The sequence below is a fragment of the Drosophila simulans genome, chromosome 2R, assembly GCF_016746395.2.
Source record: "Drosophila simulans strain w501 chromosome 2R, Prin_Dsim_3.1, whole genome shotgun sequence".
In the NCBI taxonomy this organism is placed as follows: Eukaryota; Metazoa; Arthropoda; class Insecta; order Diptera; family Drosophilidae; genus Drosophila; species Drosophila simulans.
Window position 1 is genome coordinate 12263799 of NC_052521.2, and position 17794 is coordinate 12281592.

Consider the following 17794-nt stretch of genomic DNA (forward strand, 5'->3'; position numbering starts at 1 on the left):
ATTAGTCTGTACGAAGGAATCGCTTGGAATATTTTAATATAAATATTATTTAGATTTATACAAAATAGATGAATACATACATACATACTATGTAAAAGAGAACGATTTCTTGTCTACGTTTTTTCGTCCATGGATTGAAAATTTTTGAAAAGATTTCATTTGAACTAGTCCTGCTCATTTTTTGCTGCATTAATAGTATCTCCCTGCTTTCTTTTACATTGTCGAATAAGTGGACAAGCGTTTTCTTTATCCTTTTTTCCGCGTTGGCTTTTGTTTCCTTTGATTAACGCCCATGCAATTGAAATTAAATCGCTTGCAAATGATTCGCAAGCCACCTAAAAAAATTGGGCAATCCAAAAAATGACATCGTTTATGCAGCCGAGGGCTGCGCCATTTGTAAGCTTGCCATTTTTTTTTTGACCAATGTGATATGGAGCCATATGGAGGGAACATTGTCTGATTTTGACTTCAACTCGAATGTCTGTCTAGTGTGTGTGGAAAACAAATGAAAAGGAAATCCAGCACTTTTTGCGTACCTACACATATATATTACATTTTTTTTTTGTAATGTTCCGCATAACGAGCACGGACCATGTCGAACCACGTGCAGCATAATCACCTGGCAGAGCGTAGGTGAGTATCGTTGGCATATTCTTGATATTTTTCAACCTGGCCCACTTCGGCCGAATTTTCCTGCTATTCTTGGGACTTAATAAGTGAACTTTAAAGAGCCGCATCGCTTACAGCCAGGAAATTGTATGGATCTGGGGGTCGCAGCTCCAGCGGCAATTGGATGAAGTTGCCGATGCTGATGAGGCTGCTCCTGCAGTTGCTATTCCTGCATGCAATTAAGCCAGGGACGAGAGCGAGGCACAACTTGCCACTCTGTGTGTCCCAAAACTGCAAGCTGACCATGCAAATTACGTTGCCCACACTCATACTTGCACACGCCCTGCTACACACACGCATTCCTGTCGCCTCGTTTGGGGGCCTGCGGGGCTTCCCCGGCATTTGAGTGATGCACCAAGTCGAGGAAGCGGAGAAGGAGGCCAGCTAGCTGGAACCCCACTGCCGCTGCCACTACCACTACTACTACTAACTGCCACTGCCAAAGCTAAGTTAAATGGACCTGCGGTGCACTCGAGCAGCCAGGACGCAAACTACAGTGGATACCGCTTTAAGCAGACTGCCTAAGGCGTTGAAAAATATTCATAAGTGAAGCAATCAGTCGATATTTTGTGCAAATAAAATTAAGCCATAATTCTATGGAATTTATAAAGAATAAATAGCTTAAAGAATCAAGGATTCAGGTACTAAGTTGGTATACTTTAATATGACTAGCCTAAATGATACAAATATCTTATATATATATAACTTTGTGATAATTTATTGTATGGATCCCATAATTACACAAACTAGACACAATTCCAACCTAACTTGTTGGCTGCTAACTTGTTGGATATAGCCAGGCTCCACTGTACTCCGTGCATGCAGATTGAAGTGTAGACCATGTCAAGGTAGCGGCTGCAGCTTTGGCCAGTAGATTAAATTAAACGTGGCAAAGGAGACGGCGCCAGAAGAGGACGAGCTCCGTGGCTAGGTGGCTCCATGGCTCCATGGCTCCGTGACTCCGAGGGCTCGCCAGCCAGCCAGCTTGCCAGCTTGCCAGCCAGCCAGCTTGCCAGGAGGAGCAACTGCAGCCATGCGATGGCAATGGCAACGGCAACGACAATGGCAACAACATTAAACGTGTTTACACCATGTCCGACCAGTTGATATGCCAACTGCCCCCCGACCTGTCCTGTACCCCACCACCACACACACACACTCACTGGCACACACACACACATAGGGATGCGTAGCCAGGCATGAACTGCTCTTGGACAATGAACACATGCCATGGCAGGGCATTACCACCTACCCATCTGCCCGCCCAGCCTCCCACCACCCATCACCCGTCCACTATTGTCCTGCTCTTTGTTTACTGTTTTTCAAGGGGTTTCGCAGGCGAGTGAACTAGCAAAAAAAATGAAAGCAAAGAATCACAATCACTGCATACTTGCAGGTGCAGCTGCTGTCATAATACAATAGAGAAGCTGGCGCTACAATTGCCACAGCTGTTGTTGTTGCTGCTGTTGTTGCTGCTGTTGTTGTTGTTGTTATTGCTGTTGCATTGTTGTGGACTGCGAATTAACTAAGGCCACCCCATCACAGTTGGTCCCTTCACCACTTTTTCCTGGCACTATTTTCAACATCTTGGCGACCACGTTTTCGTACAAAAATGTTGCATACTTTCCGCAGCTGCACACCTACATATACATGGTGTGTCACAGTATGTGTATCTGTGTGCTATAGAGTGTATGTGTGAGTTGTGTCGCCATGTGTTAAGTAAGTTCGGACAAGTGGCTTTCCCAGGCATTTTCCAAGCACCTTCGCCCGACACTTGTACTGTCACTTAAGCTAAGCATCAAGAAAATGTCATTTTTCATCTGAAAGTAGTGCACAAAAACATTGATTGCAACACACAGTGACATACATTTGGCTTCACATTTGTGGGCATTATCAAATCGCCTTGGCTTTACGGCCATGCAATTTCATGGTCGGAATTATTCATTCTATTGGCTTGTATAAAATAAACCTACTCTTTTCAACCAGCAAGCTGTGAATTGTTTTATTGGCACATAAATAATAATTAAAAAACGGAAAAAAATCATGGCCAAAATTTGATAACACTATGCATTATTATCTTTTTAGGACACAAGTTAGTTTTAGTTTTATCTTGGATAGAACATTAAGATATCTTAAGAATATTAATATTTTCAGTGACTTTAGTTGGGTTTAAAAATCAAGAACGCCACAAATTCTGCTGCATAATAAACTTAATATATCCAATGACCACATTTACAATGACAAACACGGTTGTGTGTTCTAGGCCAACTTTTCCCCAGCCAACTTTTCCAGTGCGATGGACCAAGTTAACCAGTAATATATGAGGGGGCATTGTTGAGCTTTCAACTGGTAATTGTAACTGGTGACTAGCAACCTGGAAGCTGCAAGTTGCAAGTTGCAACTGTCTCACCGTCGTCAGTTTAGCCGGAGGAATCAAAGTCCAAATATTACGCTCATTTATTGACCGACGGCAAACACAAACGAGAAGTCAAATGAAATTGCTATAAACGATGGACCGATGGAACATAGAACTTTTCCCCCAGCCCCACCAATCATTGCCACAGGACCTCCTCTATTGACAGGGGCATGTGTTTGAGTTCGGTGAGGGAACTGGCGGACTTAGGTGGATGGAATTCGGGGGAAGATAACTTCCTGGCCATACCCGGTGCAAGTCGTCCTCGATGGCACCGGGGCCATCTAGCCCAACCAGCCCATCTAGGTGGGGCACAACAATTGCAGGAGATCGGCAATTTCCTGCTTGCCTCGCAGGCAACTTGATTACAAAGCACAAAAATCAATAGGAAATGCAGTTAAATATTTTGCAAGCCGAAATAATTGCACATCTGAAAAGCGATGGTATATGGCCAGTACTACTACTGTACATAACTACTTTAGATGGTGGAATGATGAGTAGTGGCACAATAAATGCAGCCAGCTGTCCAACATTGTTGGCAGAAATTATTTAATTAAAAGCCAAAACTGAAGTTGCCCGGAAAATGTTCCTCAGCTGTAAGCGCAACGGAAAAACTTATGGATCATTGCAAACTTTCGTTACCCTCCTAGTTTTTTTATTTTTTTGTATTTTTTTTTTATATATATTTTATTTCTGTACCAACCCCATTTCCACCCGGAAAGCTGAGCAGGTGAAAAAGTTTGCCAGTCAGCCTTCAACTTGTTAAACAATTTTCGTATATATTTTCGACAAGTTTGCCGTCGTAGGTGCGAGTGTGCGGGTAGTTAAAAATCTTAAAGATAGCTCCGATAGTAGACAAGAAATATATATATATATGTATATATATATAAGGAGCTTTTGCATCTGACTAGCTGACTATCTGCGATTTTCTCTGACTGGCAACTTTGCCAGACTATTTTTCTGCCGCTTTGCATGTCAGTGCAGCTAGAGGAAAAGTTATACTATACACCATACCCCCCGATGCCACCATTCCCGATATTTAGCCATATATCCACCCGATTCAGGGTTGTCGGCTTTTGTGCGCTGAGCGCCTCAGCCATTTGCAATTGAATTTGCCAAGCTGCATCCTGCACCCAGCATCCAGCATTCTGCATCCAGGTGCTTGGACTACACAGATAACACTGCAAAATACCATAAAGTGTGCGCTTAAAGGGTAACGATATCAATAATAAATAGCCCGTCTAGAAATTCATGCAACAGAATCGCCCAAAAGCCAGAAAGCTGAAAACAAAAAATAAGGTATAGTACAGAAAAAAAACAGAGACAGGACAACAAAAACAGACGAGTGCCTCTGGCGAACTATTAAATTGGCCAGCTTAAACGTAGTCTATATAATAAATTGATGGGTTTAACCACTTTCGGCAGCATGGGCAGAAATTTAAGGAAATGCACACCGAAATTTAAGAGCTTCGTGTGCATCGGAAAATCGCATCATTTACATATTGTCGTTAAGTGCTTATAGGCAACAAGAAAGTTAAGGCAGCTTTAATGGGAAAAGTGAGGAGATATTCTTCCAAGTAGCCGACTTATTTATTGAACGAATTTAAATGCATTGCCGTATTCAAATAGGAGTGGACGTGAAAAGCTGGAGTTTAATTATGAAACCCAAACATGAAGAATCTATTTATTAAATTGGTTAGAGTAGTGGCAATACTTGAAAACCAAATTGTAGGGGTCAGTTGCATTTGAAGCGGAAAATACGTAAAAATTGGTAGGCATCTATGTGGCCACCGCACTGCGGCTATAATGGAAAATGCATTTTCCCCCAGCAATAGAGCAAGTTCGCCATGGTAAACAGCGAAATCAACTGGCAAAAAGTAATCACCAATAAACGACAGTCGAAAAGCAGGCGAGTACAAATATTTGCCACGAAAGTAGACAACAATAAATGACAGTTCGCACACACACAGACGGACTGTGGCCCCCTGCCGAATTTTCACGGGATTTTCCTAGCCGCATTTTCCCAACCACCCACCGCCACCCACCCACCAACTGGCACAGCGGGCAACGATAAATGACAGCAAAATGCTGCTGCAAAGCCAAACAGTTTGCAATAACCGCAGGACGGGGCTTCAGCTTTAAGTATCGGCAAAACGTTAAGCAGTGACCCTCGACCCCCGAACCCAACTATCATCGACCTCTGACCTCCCCCCACACCCCTGACCTGACCAAACATTTTACGGTTTCACCTCGAAATTAAATTTCCCCTTTTCAATACCGGCCAAAAAAGCCGCATCGATAGACGGCCAAAACGTGGCATCATGGTGAAAACTAAAATCAAATTGCCACGGCCAGCCATGAAAATCGTGGAAATTATCAGATGCCAAAGCGACCGTGGAAAATGGTTAGGAAAATGCTATATACGTACGTATGTACGTAGTGTTGCATAGAAATTCCAGTCAGCGCCAGCATTCCCTGTGCATCCATCAAATTCGAAAAAACGCTGGGCAAGAAGCCCTTGGATTATTAAAACCAAACTATGAAAACACAAGGAAATGCTGGCCATCAAATTATATTCCACAAAAAGCGGAGCTTCATTGGGCAAAAGGTGTGCGGCCACGTACCGCAAATATTTGTGAACACGTGTGCAATGGCCACAAGTGCGGAAGTTGCACTCGCGCTTTTTTCTAATAAATGAAAAGCAAATAGGAAAGCGGCAACTCAGCTGCTTTTCCGCCTGGAAATGTGAAATGTTGTTTGTGCGCCTCGGTTCCTCTTTTTCACCCCCTTTTTCTTTTTGTTCCTGCCCCACGCCGGTGGCAAAAAGCCCTCTGTGCCACGAGCGGGTCAAAACCTGAACTTTCAATCTGAAAGTCCACGAAAATCTAAAGCAAAACTTTATGCACGTAGCGGAAAATCGGTCAGTTATGAGTTCAATAGTTTTTCCTATTTTTTTTTGGCTGGTCATTAGCATCGCACCAGATTCAAGCAGCAACCCAAATATGACAGCTCACAGCATCTGGAGTGCTGACTTTAAGTCCCTGACATTTTGAAAGCCCTTTTCGGCGCGACCTTGACTAGACAACCCTTGGATCAAGGACCCTATACCATACTATATATATGTACATACCCCAAAGACAGCGGCACTCGCGCAAAAAAGCCTCGCAAATAAATTTAAAAATTCAAATGGGTCGACTCCAGGCCAAAGTCACCGAGTCGCCAACTTGACTTGCGTTGAGTTGAGTTGAGGTTGCGGCCATGGAAGCCAGGGAAGCTATGGAAGCCGAAGGAATCTCAAGCTGGAGGAGCACAACTGCAAACAGAGATTGGGACACCAGACGTTCACTTGCTGACAGCTGAGTGTATTCTTAATAATGCATATACACACCAAACAACGATGCCAACAAAAAATGCTGTGTGTACATGCACTTAAAAAAAAATGGAGGTGGTTTTGCAAATATATATTCTCCTTCTTTTACTGGTAATATCTGGAAGAATTATGCTCAATTCATTGATGTATTGGGAAATATCCCAAAATAAATCCAAAAATATTTTCATCTTTAACAAGAATTCATTTTTTTTAAATGCCTAGTTCATATTTTCATGTGCACATGCAAAACTTACTCAGTAACTATGTCAGTAAGTGTTTAAAATGAGTAGTACTTGTAGAAATACATACTACATTTATGAAACGCATATAGTATTGTGCACACCGTTTTTTTTTGTGCTGAGTGTAGCAATGGACATAGGATTCGAATGGAGGGGTAGTCGCATCTGACGAAAAATTTACAATTTCGCACGCCATAGCGCCTACAGAATGTCACAGCAAAGTATGGAGAAATGAATGGTGGCAGGGATTTGGGGCTAGGTTGCTGCAGAGGATGATGGGGCCTCTGGAGCGCCGGCGGAGACTCCCATACCGCCGACAACAACAATCAGACAAAACAGACAAATCCAGCAGCAGCGACCACGACAACGAGAGCTTGTCGCAACGATCTGCGTCTGGCTGCGCGGGCCCGTGTCCCACTGTCTGTGTATCTGTATCTGTGTATCCATGTATCCGTGTATCCGTGTATCCATGTATCTGTGTATCCATGTATCTGTGTGTGTGTCTCAGTGCCTGTCTGTTTGTCTGTTACGTGCCACATGTGCGTCAGATGTGGCAATGATTTGCATCGAGGTGTGGCATAAAAAACAAACGCCCCAGCTGCGGGGTCGTTGCCAGTGGGCAAAAATGGGCAAAATACGACGCACGCCCGTACCGAAAAGGGGATCCCCCCAGTTCTTGGGTTGGAAGTTATGCGTTGCCCGCTTTTATGGCACATATGCAAATGCAGGAAGGACCTGTGCGACAGGCTCACTCACTCCGTGCTGCCTTCTTGTTTATTTGTTGTCACTGATAGGTCACACATATAATTGAAAATCTACCAGCCGCCCAACCCCCACCCCATTTTAATTAAGGAGCGAAGGGCGAGCACAAGTTTACTTAGCTTTAAAATTTCTGAGAGAATTTTGATACATTTTATAGGCTTGCATATGCATTGGAATTTTTTTTAGATTTAATTTTCTAATAAATAAACTTAATATTCAATTCCATTTCCGAAATCTTTTAGGCTTATGTTAGTATTTCTATTTCATCTTAAAAATTATTTCACTTAATTTGGATTTTGTTGCAATTCCTTGATAAACATCGTTTGAAAACATCGACACGCTTCATTAGAATCACCAAGTTTTTGATTGTCCTAGGGAAATCCCTGGGAAATGGGGGAAATCCAATGAAGTAGGAGCAGCTGGCTCGTCCTAAACTGGCCATTAAAATGCACGACGACGACACGGAATGATAGGAAAACAACACTTTCGGCTAATTCGCAGCATCGAGGCAAGTCGCAATTTCTGCTCTCCACATTTTATTAGAAAAATCCATAAACGTGAGCATAAAATTTAACGCGAATAATAAAAGCAAATTAGCCGCAACCAACAGCATGGGCAGGGGTGGGAAAATGCCGAAATAAATAAATACATGGCCATAAAGAGCGGCATACAAATGCGATTATTGTATAGTATTGGGGCCAATAATACTGACAGCCATCGACGACAATATCAACAGGAGAAGGAAAACCAATAATAATATACCAATAAACTCATTCAAGTTCATGTAAAAACGACGCGAAGGGCAGGGGGTGTTGGCGGGACACTTGGCACTTGGGGGGTTAATTGGCGTGCGAACCAGATGGGCGAAAATGAAAACGAAAGAGCAAGAGATAAATTACACGTGTTTTTATTAACCCCACAATGGGCCCATTTCGGTAGCTTGTTATGAATTCATGATAATTATTTAATTGTGGCGCTTACATCGCAGATCCAAAAAATCAATTATACTATTTTACAAAATAATACAATAGTTACCATTACACCAAAGGTAGATTACAATTATTGTGTGTGCTTTAAGACTATTTAACATATTGAATATGGTTAGCTATGATGGAATATGGATAATTGCAATTTGTTGTGCTTATTTAACATGAGTTTCAATTTCGCACTTATTTGTTGTATTTTAAGCTTTAAGAAAATTTCAACTTTTTTTATTAGATGGTATTGTGATTTGTAAAAATCCTGTTAATCGATCCAATAACATTCGGCTTGAAATGCTCCCCGGGGTCATTTCGACCCCGCTGGCATCTGTGTGTGTTAAGCCAAAAAAACGAAGACGCCAAGTGACAATACGGCACTTGGGCGGCAGGTGAGGAAAGGTGAGAGCTGCGCAGCGCTAATGAAATCAGACAACATTAACTGCGCCGCCGGCAGTCGAAGTCGGCCGATGCCGATGATGCCAATCATGCCGTCGCCGCGAAGAGGGCCCGGTAATGTGGGCCAAGACAACAGCTAACAGGTAACAGCTAACTGGTGAGCTGGTGTGCTGAAGAACAGGCGAGCAGCTGAGTGAATTAGATGGGCAATTGTTGCTCAAGGTTGTCTGCCTGAGTTATGGCCCGATGGGCGGGGTGGGCGGCCTAAACGTTTGATGTGACGGAACTTAAATAAATGTAATTTGCTGCGGTTATTGGCGTTGCGGCAGTCAGAGCCTTCAGGTAAAACTCCTGCTCTCGGAAGGCAATTCGATTTCGGGCCCAGAGAGATTTTACCCGGCGCCCAAAGCCGTCAATAAGTTTGACTTCAACAATGTTTGGTAAGTGATTAAATTAATTTTCATAAGCCCGGATGCTTTGTGATTGAAGCTGGCTTTCGCAGCCGAATCAAGTAATTATTCCTGAACGAGCCGGGAAGACAATACGTACCCAATTATCTTTAGCTGGCATTCAATAAATATTTCCCAAATAATCCGCTTAGTATGTGCGTTTTTTACATTATCTTGTAAGTCCGTGGGCTTACTCATATATTGGAAAATTTGGTACTTAATTCGAGCATCTATAATAATTCAATTTGGGAGCCAGAATGAGAAAAACCGATAGTAGACCAATGGTGAGTAAGAGAGTAATGACAAACAACCTGTTCATTTTAAAGACTGAAACGAATAAGTTGCCTCAATTATTGATATTCACTATTACTAAGGTATACAACCTAAATATATCGTTTCTTTCTAATAAAAAATATGAATAATTTTATGAGAGATGTAAATATTTGTTCGTTCAAGCTTTTGAGAAACAGTGAAATAGGTGTTCGAAGTTCCAACCGAATTAATAAGTTATAATAATGTAAAATAGCAAGTTTTTGATATTTTATTTATGAATTGAATACACAGTTCTTATTAAAAACAAAAAAAATAATTTTTTTTTTTAAATTTTTAAGTCCAAATATATATTCAAACTGTATTAATTCTTTATCAATCAAAACGCGGGTAGTGGTAATATGGTGCCAACAGAGAGAATTCTTCATCACTCAAGTTTGCTTTGAGGCACCTTTGAAGTAGAAATGCTTGTCTACATGGGTCGTCGTTCTGTATGTCTTCGCAAGTTTTTGCGCCCTTAATATAAAATAAATTGATCGTTCCATTGACAATCACGTTCTGCCTTTCAAATATACACCTAAAATAGCAATTGACTTTGCTACGCAAGTTTTCTTTGTTCAAACCAACCTCTTGTATGCACTCTTCTTTAACGTCATCCTGGCAGTGAATAAAAAGAATACATCATTTTCAGAAATAATTAAATATTGCTATTACTTACTTGAAGAGGAAAAACGTATAGTGGACCGATGATCAGCAAGACAGTCACGACAAGCAGCCCGTTCATTTTGGAGACTGAATTTAAAGAGTGCAGTCAACTGCATAGCAGTCATCTTTTATAGGAATTTTCGCACATCTCATCGCATAGGTTGCCACAATTATTGATTTTTACGAATAAGCTTCGTGATAAGCTTTAAATGACACACGGACATGACCAGACCGACGTCACTAAAATATATACTTTATATGGTCGGTAAACGCTACCTTCAACGAATCTATTATCTCCTCTTACTCCACGAAAAACGGGTATGAATTCTATTCAAATTTAAAGATATTCCTTACAATACTTGTAATACTTGTATTTTGGCCTGCCAAATATACATTTCAATAGCTTATATATATTTATTTTTACGAGTTCCCAAGTTTTAAATATGACTTTGCTAAGAACCTTGAAGAGAAATGGAATAGAATAAATCTCCGACAATCTCACACTGACCAAGCTAAAAATACGCCAGCAAAATGCTGTTCGAAAAAACTTTTCAATTAGTTATGCTCACAACTTCATAATGGCAGTGCCAAAACAAGCAAACTGAATTTGCGAAACCGAATTCGCAAACATGCCAATAAGTAGTTCCGCAAACAAAAAGCCACCCAGCTGAAATAAAACAACATTTGACAGCCATTTAATTTGCATTGGTCCCTGCAGGCCAGGACATTAAAAACCCCAAAATAAACACCGCGGGCCAAATGGCAAATAAGTCGGCTAAAAAATGTGACAACATTGTATGCGAGTGCCGATGCAGCCGTATTAGTTATCCAGCCAGCCCATAGTGAACCCATAGATAAACGCGAATAAATTCCACACAAACAAAATAACCAACCACCCACCCAACCACTCACCAGTCGGTTCAGTTTTCGACTGTTTTATTTATTTGGTTAATTATGGCCGCTAGGTGCGGCTGTGCCGCCTGCGGCCTTGGGGCAAATAATAAAATCAAGCAAATAACACAATTACATCTCTGCACGCAAAGCTAAATAAAATTACGCGTTCGCAAAGTGGGAGCAACAGACAGCAACAGGCCGCCAGAGGGAGATAGATGAACAGGTGGAGCGGGCCCAGATGCAGATACAACTGCAGATACAGATACAACTAGAGACACGGATACAGCGACAGTTGGCAAAAATAATAAGCGCGTAATTATGCGAATTAGGCGACAGGCAACAGCCGCATTAAATAAAGTCTAGCATACGCTCAGGGGCCTCTAGCTAAACTGGCATGCTCACAAACACTTTAATTCGCTTTGTTGCAGTTGCAGTTGCCAAATGGCGAACTTGGGGAATACACGCTCTGAAAAGTATGCTTTAAATTGGGAGAAACTAAGTTATACCCAGTACTATATATTTAACTTTTTAGGCAGTTTCAACATGTCGGTTTGCAGTATCTTGCTGATAGGCAAAACTGTAACAAACATGTAAGTCAACATATGTATCTCTGAATATTTTAACTTTAGAACCATAAGTTCCATCCAAAAGATTATATTTCCTAGACTAACAAAGTCTACTGAAAGCAGACTTGATATAAACCATATTTATTATTTCCCGAAAGGCTGAAACCTTTCGATTGCAAGCGTATTTCCTCATCGACTTTAAGTCAACCTGTGTGCTCACCTTTTTATTTACCTTATTTTTGGTAATTAGTGTACATATTTACACATAAACAGGTCGAGAGTCCACTACATGGTTGTGCCTCATCCTCCTTTTTACACCTGCTGGCTACTAATATACACATAAGTGTGTCTGCACACGTGGCCAGTGCGACGTGAACAACTGCCATGCACATATCCACACTGCAACTCTCAACAACATTTCAGCAATTCGTGTTGCAAGGACTCGAGCAGTCGACGATTCCAGGAATCCAAGGAGCAGATCTGCTCGAGGGGCTGAAGGGGGGAGGGGCAGGCTACAACTGTAGGCAACTAAGGCGCATAAGCGTCGTCATCTAATAAAAATTTAAAGCCATTATTGCAAGTTGCCAGCGTACAAGTCGGAGAAAAGCTGGAAAGTAACCCTTCGCACCTACCCTGCCCCCGGCTGACCCCTCCTCGATCCCCTTCCCCTACTCAATCCCCGTTGGAGCATTAAAACAAATTCCCAAGTATATTGTTTGAACAAGTCTCGTAGAAAACGTCAAATGTTAAATTGCCAATTTTTTGCCTTCTTCTCTGGCTTTCTTCCGTTTTTTTGGCCCAGCATTTTGAGGGGTGCGGGGGGCGGTGGTAAGTGAGGATGGGGATGTGGATGTGGAATTTCCCAGCAGCCGTTGCCATTTCACTTTATTTGCAACAAATTCTAAGTTGCATTTACAATAGGCAGACGAGAGCCGCTCTAAGATGGCGCTGAATGCAACAAAATGTTTTCGGCTAAGGTGAGGGGTTTTTGGGGGTTTTAGCCATGCATAAATTGTGTAACTGCTTTCGGCCCTTCCTTTGTTAGCCGTCCAGAGCTTAACGGTTTACTACTTTCGGGCTTACATTTTATTTTATTTTATTTTATTTTATTCTATTCCAATTCATTTTCATTCTCCATCTTCGTGTGTCCTGCATGTGCAACATTTATGACGTTCGGCCAGGGAATGTATCCATATCTTTCACAAAAGTCTTTTTTATGACGAAAATTAATATTGCACATATTAAATTTGCCAAGTAAATGCAACGGAATAAAATGTTTGCTGGCAAGTCCCCATCCAAATTGTCAGTGCGTCAAAGCAAACTAAAAGCTGATTGCTCGCAAAAAAGGGGGAAGTACAGGAATATTACTTTTCCCTTCCATTGATTTTAGACAGACGGATGAAAAGACAAGCTATAAATGCGAGATGCATTCGTCAGATAAATACCTTTATTTTGCCACTGATCATTGCTGGCAAACATGGAGTTTAAATAAGCTTTTGAGGTTTTCAGTTAATTAAATGTTATACTTCTATGGCTTTACTGTAAGGCAAATGGTAATAAAAAATGAAAAAGTAATGCAAAAATAGTCAAAACTTTTACAATTATAAATCGTTTTTATATAGTACGCATAATATTAGTTATAAATGTTATTAAAAAACAATCAGATGTCATGTAAAAGTGCATCCTAACCAACAGTAGGAATAGTATCTTTGTATCTTTGCTGCTCCAAGTTCACTCGCAAACGAGTATGTTTTCTCAAATATTTGCCTATAATAAGTGCCCACTTTTCCGAACAACTTTTACCATCGATACCACTGGCAACCTGTGTGATTTTCTGTTTAAGGATTGCCATTCAGCTCTCAGTTGTTGGGCATACACACTTCAGTTTGCGCTCGCATCTATCAAGGATCTTTGTGGGCTGACACATCCGGGAACGCCAAGTCGCGAAACCACTTGAAAATCCGGAAAAAATAGAAGGGGAGAAACGAGGACAGTCTGGTTAGGAGATACGAGGTTACCTTATCAGTGACTCCGTCGTGATTTGCATTTGCATTTCGCTGCTGTTGTTGTTGTTCTTGTTGCTGTTGTTGCTGCTCCTGGCGAGGGGATGTCCTTGTTGTTGTTGTTTTTCTCCGGCTCCTCCTGTTTTCCTGTTTGGGGTTATGTAGGCACACACGTTGCCGAAATGCGGATTAAAAGGGATTAAGCATACGCAGCGTGTACATACGTATACGCCGTGTAGGCGGTTTCGTAGTCAGTTCGCGCAGGCAGCAGCGGGCTGGCAACACATGTTTAAATTATGCTCAAAATTTGTTTAAAGCCCAACTGGGCGAGGTGTTATTCGTTAGAGGGGATGCTCGGGGTTTTGTGTTTCTTGCTCGGGTTTTGGCGTAACTGATAAGCGGGCTAAGTCGTGGCGAGTTTTTGGCGGGCATGAGGGCTATGAGGGTTATGAAGGGTTTGGGGGGTCACATAGGTAAGCCATGGGGATAATACCCCCGGTCTTGACTTAAATCGATGCTAATTTTCGGTTTAATTCAATGGTTTTGTTTACATGTGTTGAAACAACACCAACACAACTCACCCGCCCGTGTGTGTGCGTAATGACATTTTGGCTTTTTGTTGCCATGCCTGTGTAAATAATGCCTTTATTATTTCGCTTGATATCCACCTCGCAGCGGATAAAAATGGCAGGGCAACGAAACCACAACAAGCAGCAGGTGTTAAAAATTTCACAATATGATTATCTACATTTTTTTTGTGCCCAGCTCCCTGCATTCTTTTTATTTTTTTTCATAATTTTTTTCATCCTGTTGTTCCTGTCTGGCGGTGTGAATTTTTGATGAAATTACGCGTGTAGCGCCGAGTTAGGCGTAGCGTAAATAATGCGCACTTATCAGTGGCAAACATTGGCACAGGTATTTGAGCCACACACATTAGCGGAGAGCTGTTGGTTCGGAATTGAAGTGCATATGAGTATCTTTCGGATTTGGGTTCACTGCGGTGCTGCTGGCGTGTGAATGGAGCTGGAAAATGCTTTTTGTGCCAACATAAATGGGATTTCATTTATTTTTCCACGATTTTTGTGGCTTTAAGCTAATGAAATATTAAAAAAAACTTCCCTTTTTTACTTGCATTACTTGCAAAATATGTTTAATACCAATCGGTTTATCCATTTACTGAACAATTACTCATATATCCTGGTACCTTTACAATTGAACATAAATTTTGCGTGTACTATTGTTAAATACAAACAGACGCCAAAACAGGTAAGCCAATTTTGGCCTCTATTATTACGAAATGTTTGAATCCTTGTTAATTACCAGATTGATCAGTTAATACTTAGCCACAATAGCTCCAGTCTCATGCCTTTAATGGGTTTTAAATGCTAGATTATTCAGTATTTGAATATCCTTATACGGGCTCTGCTTTGTTATGTTAATCAATTCTAATTAGTTTACCGTACATAGACATAATTGGGAGACCAGTTAATCGATGGACTTACCCCAACTTGAGCTTGGGTAACTTTTCTGGGGAAGTCAGTGCCGAAATTGCCTGCCATCTATCTCCACGAAATTCATTGAGGTATAATAACAAAGTCAATGAACACCTTGATGACAGTTAACAGAAACCGTAGAATGGCCAAAAGGAAAATGGCAACACACCCACACACACGTACGCACAAAATGGCAGAAAAGAAAAGGCAGAAAGATGGCGCAAATTACAGACAAGCTTATTACGCAAAATTTCGCTTAATTAGCAGGCAAAAGGGAGCCAAACAAAAGCAGAAGGGAAAATGGAAAAGCGGGAAAGTAGGCAACAGTTGCCCCATGGACAGCACAGTACAGAACTGAGCAGAGCAGACGAGACGAGAAAAGTGAAAAGAGACAAAGGCTTCGGGGGAAAAACTACTTGTATACCACCCTGCACATGGTGGCAGACTTATGGCACCTTTTCCACGGCAAAGCATAATATATGAACTGACCTTAACAACTTGCACAGCAGCACTAACAACAACAGCAACAGCAACTACAACTACAACTACAACAAGAAACGTCAAGAGGAAGAAGCAACATGTTAGCCGGGTCAAAACGACGGAGGGTGGGTTTCGTGGGTTCACGGGGACGGGGTAAAATTTACTCGGGCAACAGAATATTAAATGCCGCGTGGGAATTCTCGCCGTTTATGGTTGCAGCTGAAATGGGCCAGCTAGGCGGAAAGAGATGGCACGAACGGATGAGTGAGAGAGATGGTGAGATAGCGACGAGCACGGCCAGTTACGCTTCAGTAATTTCACTTAAGTCATTATGAGCCATTAATAAAGCCAGCCTGTGCACTAGTTGAGCCACCACATTATTCAGACTGTATCTATACGCTATATCCCCCAGTACCGTTAGCTGTCCTTGGCCAGCTCATTTCACACGTCAAGAGTCGAGAGAATCATAATCATAATCCGTCCTCATGGATATATTATGATAATCGTTTTCTGCTATATTTATATATATTATCGAAATCTTTTGTATCACTGGGTATAGTTTTGATCAACTATACTATATATTGTCACAGTCATAAATTGCGTGCACTGCATTTTCATAAATGGTTTATGGGTGTTGGCAATTTTTATTAAATAAGTGCATAAACCATCTCCGATTGCTCGAAACATGAGGTAGTTATTTGCCCTTGATACGTACATATATATATATATCCCTGGCACCTCGATGGCGTAGTATTTTTATTATTCAGATGCACAGGCAAACAAACATATTTGTTGATTCTTTTCCAACTTGTTTGCTATTTTTTCCACCGATATCGAGGAGGGGCCGTTGCTTTGGCTTCAATTTTTCAGAAACGATTTTTGTTTTCGCATTGAAGTGCATTTTATTGCGATTCATCAGCTGCAAAAGCAAAACTCGAGTGCATTGCGATTTGTGTTGTTCGAGATGTGCGAGGTATTTAATTAATTTGAAAATAAAATCCAGCTGGCGGAAATATTATATGGTAGAGATATTCGACCATAAGAGTGCATGTCAATTTCTGTTTGTTACCCCAATCGAAATTCGAATTTCCAAAGTGCAGAGCCCTGTTCGACTTTAAATGTTTAACTTGGTGTTGATGACCTGTTAACATTTTCTGCAAGTGGCAAAATTTAAACCGAATTTAATTAAATTTACCCAAAACATTCATTTATATTATTTCTCCACCCGAATCATAACTGGATTATGAGCTGTTTGAATGTGTTTTCGCACTGCGCCATAACTTTTGATACACAATCTAAGTAATCCGGAATCTCGGTCAATTCATTTCCTATTACTCAAATATTTCAGCCGGCATAAACTTTTTCTAATTCATCTCATTGCTGGCACTTTCACTTAAGTCGAAAACTTCTAGGATATATATTTTTGTTTTTGCTGGCTGTTCAATGAAGTTTGCGCCTCACACCCGCAGCTCTTGAAATACTTTTACTTTCATAACCAAAAGCCCAACATTCGAGACAACAACAAACACTTCGAAAAAGTTTGAAGCCCACTCTTAAATATTATCTAAGGAGTACAACTCTTAAAATCCAACTTATACGACTCTGCTAAGTCCAGCTCGTATACAAAACTCTTATACAGCTCTTATAGGCACTACCTCTTCTACAAGGCATTCAGCTACGAAATGGTGCTTATACAGCTCTTATATGTATGCGACTGAAATAAATTTGGTGGCGCCACTCTTCGAAGTCCCATTCAGCCATTTACAGATGTATCCTTATAAGAGTGCTTCTGCAAAATTAGCAGAGTCACAAACCTCTCTGGCGCCGAAGCAGTGAATGCTGTGAGAGAAAATGACGATTCTTTCACGAACATAACTGGGAAAAACGAAGTCGAGTTGTTCTAAAAGATACGAGTGCGGGCTGCAAAAATCCAAATGGTTTTAGATACCAGCAATGTACATAGGAAAATTGTAGAATAAATATGAAAGAGTCACTGAAGATGGAAGCTGTAGTTTTTCAGCTTAAGTAAACAAGTTTTTATTTCTGAAATGTAATTTGAACATAAAAAATAATAAAAAAAAATATAAGACCTGTTTTACTTATAA

At 41.1% G+C, this 17794-nt stretch overlaps 2 protein-coding genes across 3 annotated transcripts; one reads left to right on the forward strand and one right to left on the reverse strand.

Annotated features, from left to right (window-relative positions):
* The first annotated feature begins 424 nt into the window (after positions 1-424).
* Positions 425-1275, forward strand: LOC27207098. Of its 2 annotated transcripts, none has more exons than XR_005543738.2 (2): positions 425-633; positions 747-1275. XR_005543738.2 is itself a non-coding variant. In XM_016182844.3 (2 exons), exons 1-2 carry the CDS (start codon positions 593-595, stop codon positions 1013-1015), a joined length of 327 nt encoding a protein of 108 aa, XP_016027698.1. In that variant the 5' UTR covers positions 478-592; the 3' UTR covers positions 1016-1272. The 2 variants fall into 2 exon arrangements, 1 of the variants encoding a protein (XP_016027698.1); XM_016182844.3 differs by having other exon boundaries at positions 478-633; positions 730-1272.
* An 8604-nt stretch (positions 1276-9879) lies between these two features.
* LOC123327105 lies at positions 9880-10426 on the reverse strand. The gene is made up of 2 exons (XM_044922573.1): positions 10267-10426; positions 9880-10205 (listed from the first exon to the last, which is right to left on the reverse strand). Exons 1-2 carry the CDS (start codon positions 10330-10332, stop codon positions 9924-9926), a joined length of 348 nt encoding a protein of 115 aa, XP_044778508.1. The 5' UTR covers positions 10333-10426; the 3' UTR covers positions 9880-9923.
* Positions 10427-17794: the final 7368 nt, after the last annotated feature.

What these genes read in the sequence shown, in the direction of transcription:
- LOC27207098 (XM_016182844.3), top strand. Translation starts at nt 593, where the DNA reads ATGTCGAACCACGTGCAGCATAATCACCTGGCAGAGCGTAG. An exon ending in AATCACCTGGCAGAGCGTAG is followed by an intron (nt 634 to 729) that starts GTGAGTATCGTT and finishes TGAACTTTAAAG; the next exon opens with AGCCGCATCGCTTACAGCCA.
- LOC123327105 (XM_044922573.1), bottom strand. Translation starts at nt 10,332, where the DNA reads ATGAACGGGCTGCTTGTCGTGACTGTCTTGCTGATCATCGGTCCACTA. An exon ending in TATACGTTTTTCCTCTTCAA is followed by an intron (nt 10,206 to 10,266) that starts GTAAGTAATAGC and finishes ATTCACTGCCAG; the next exon opens with GATGACGTTAAAGAAGAGTG.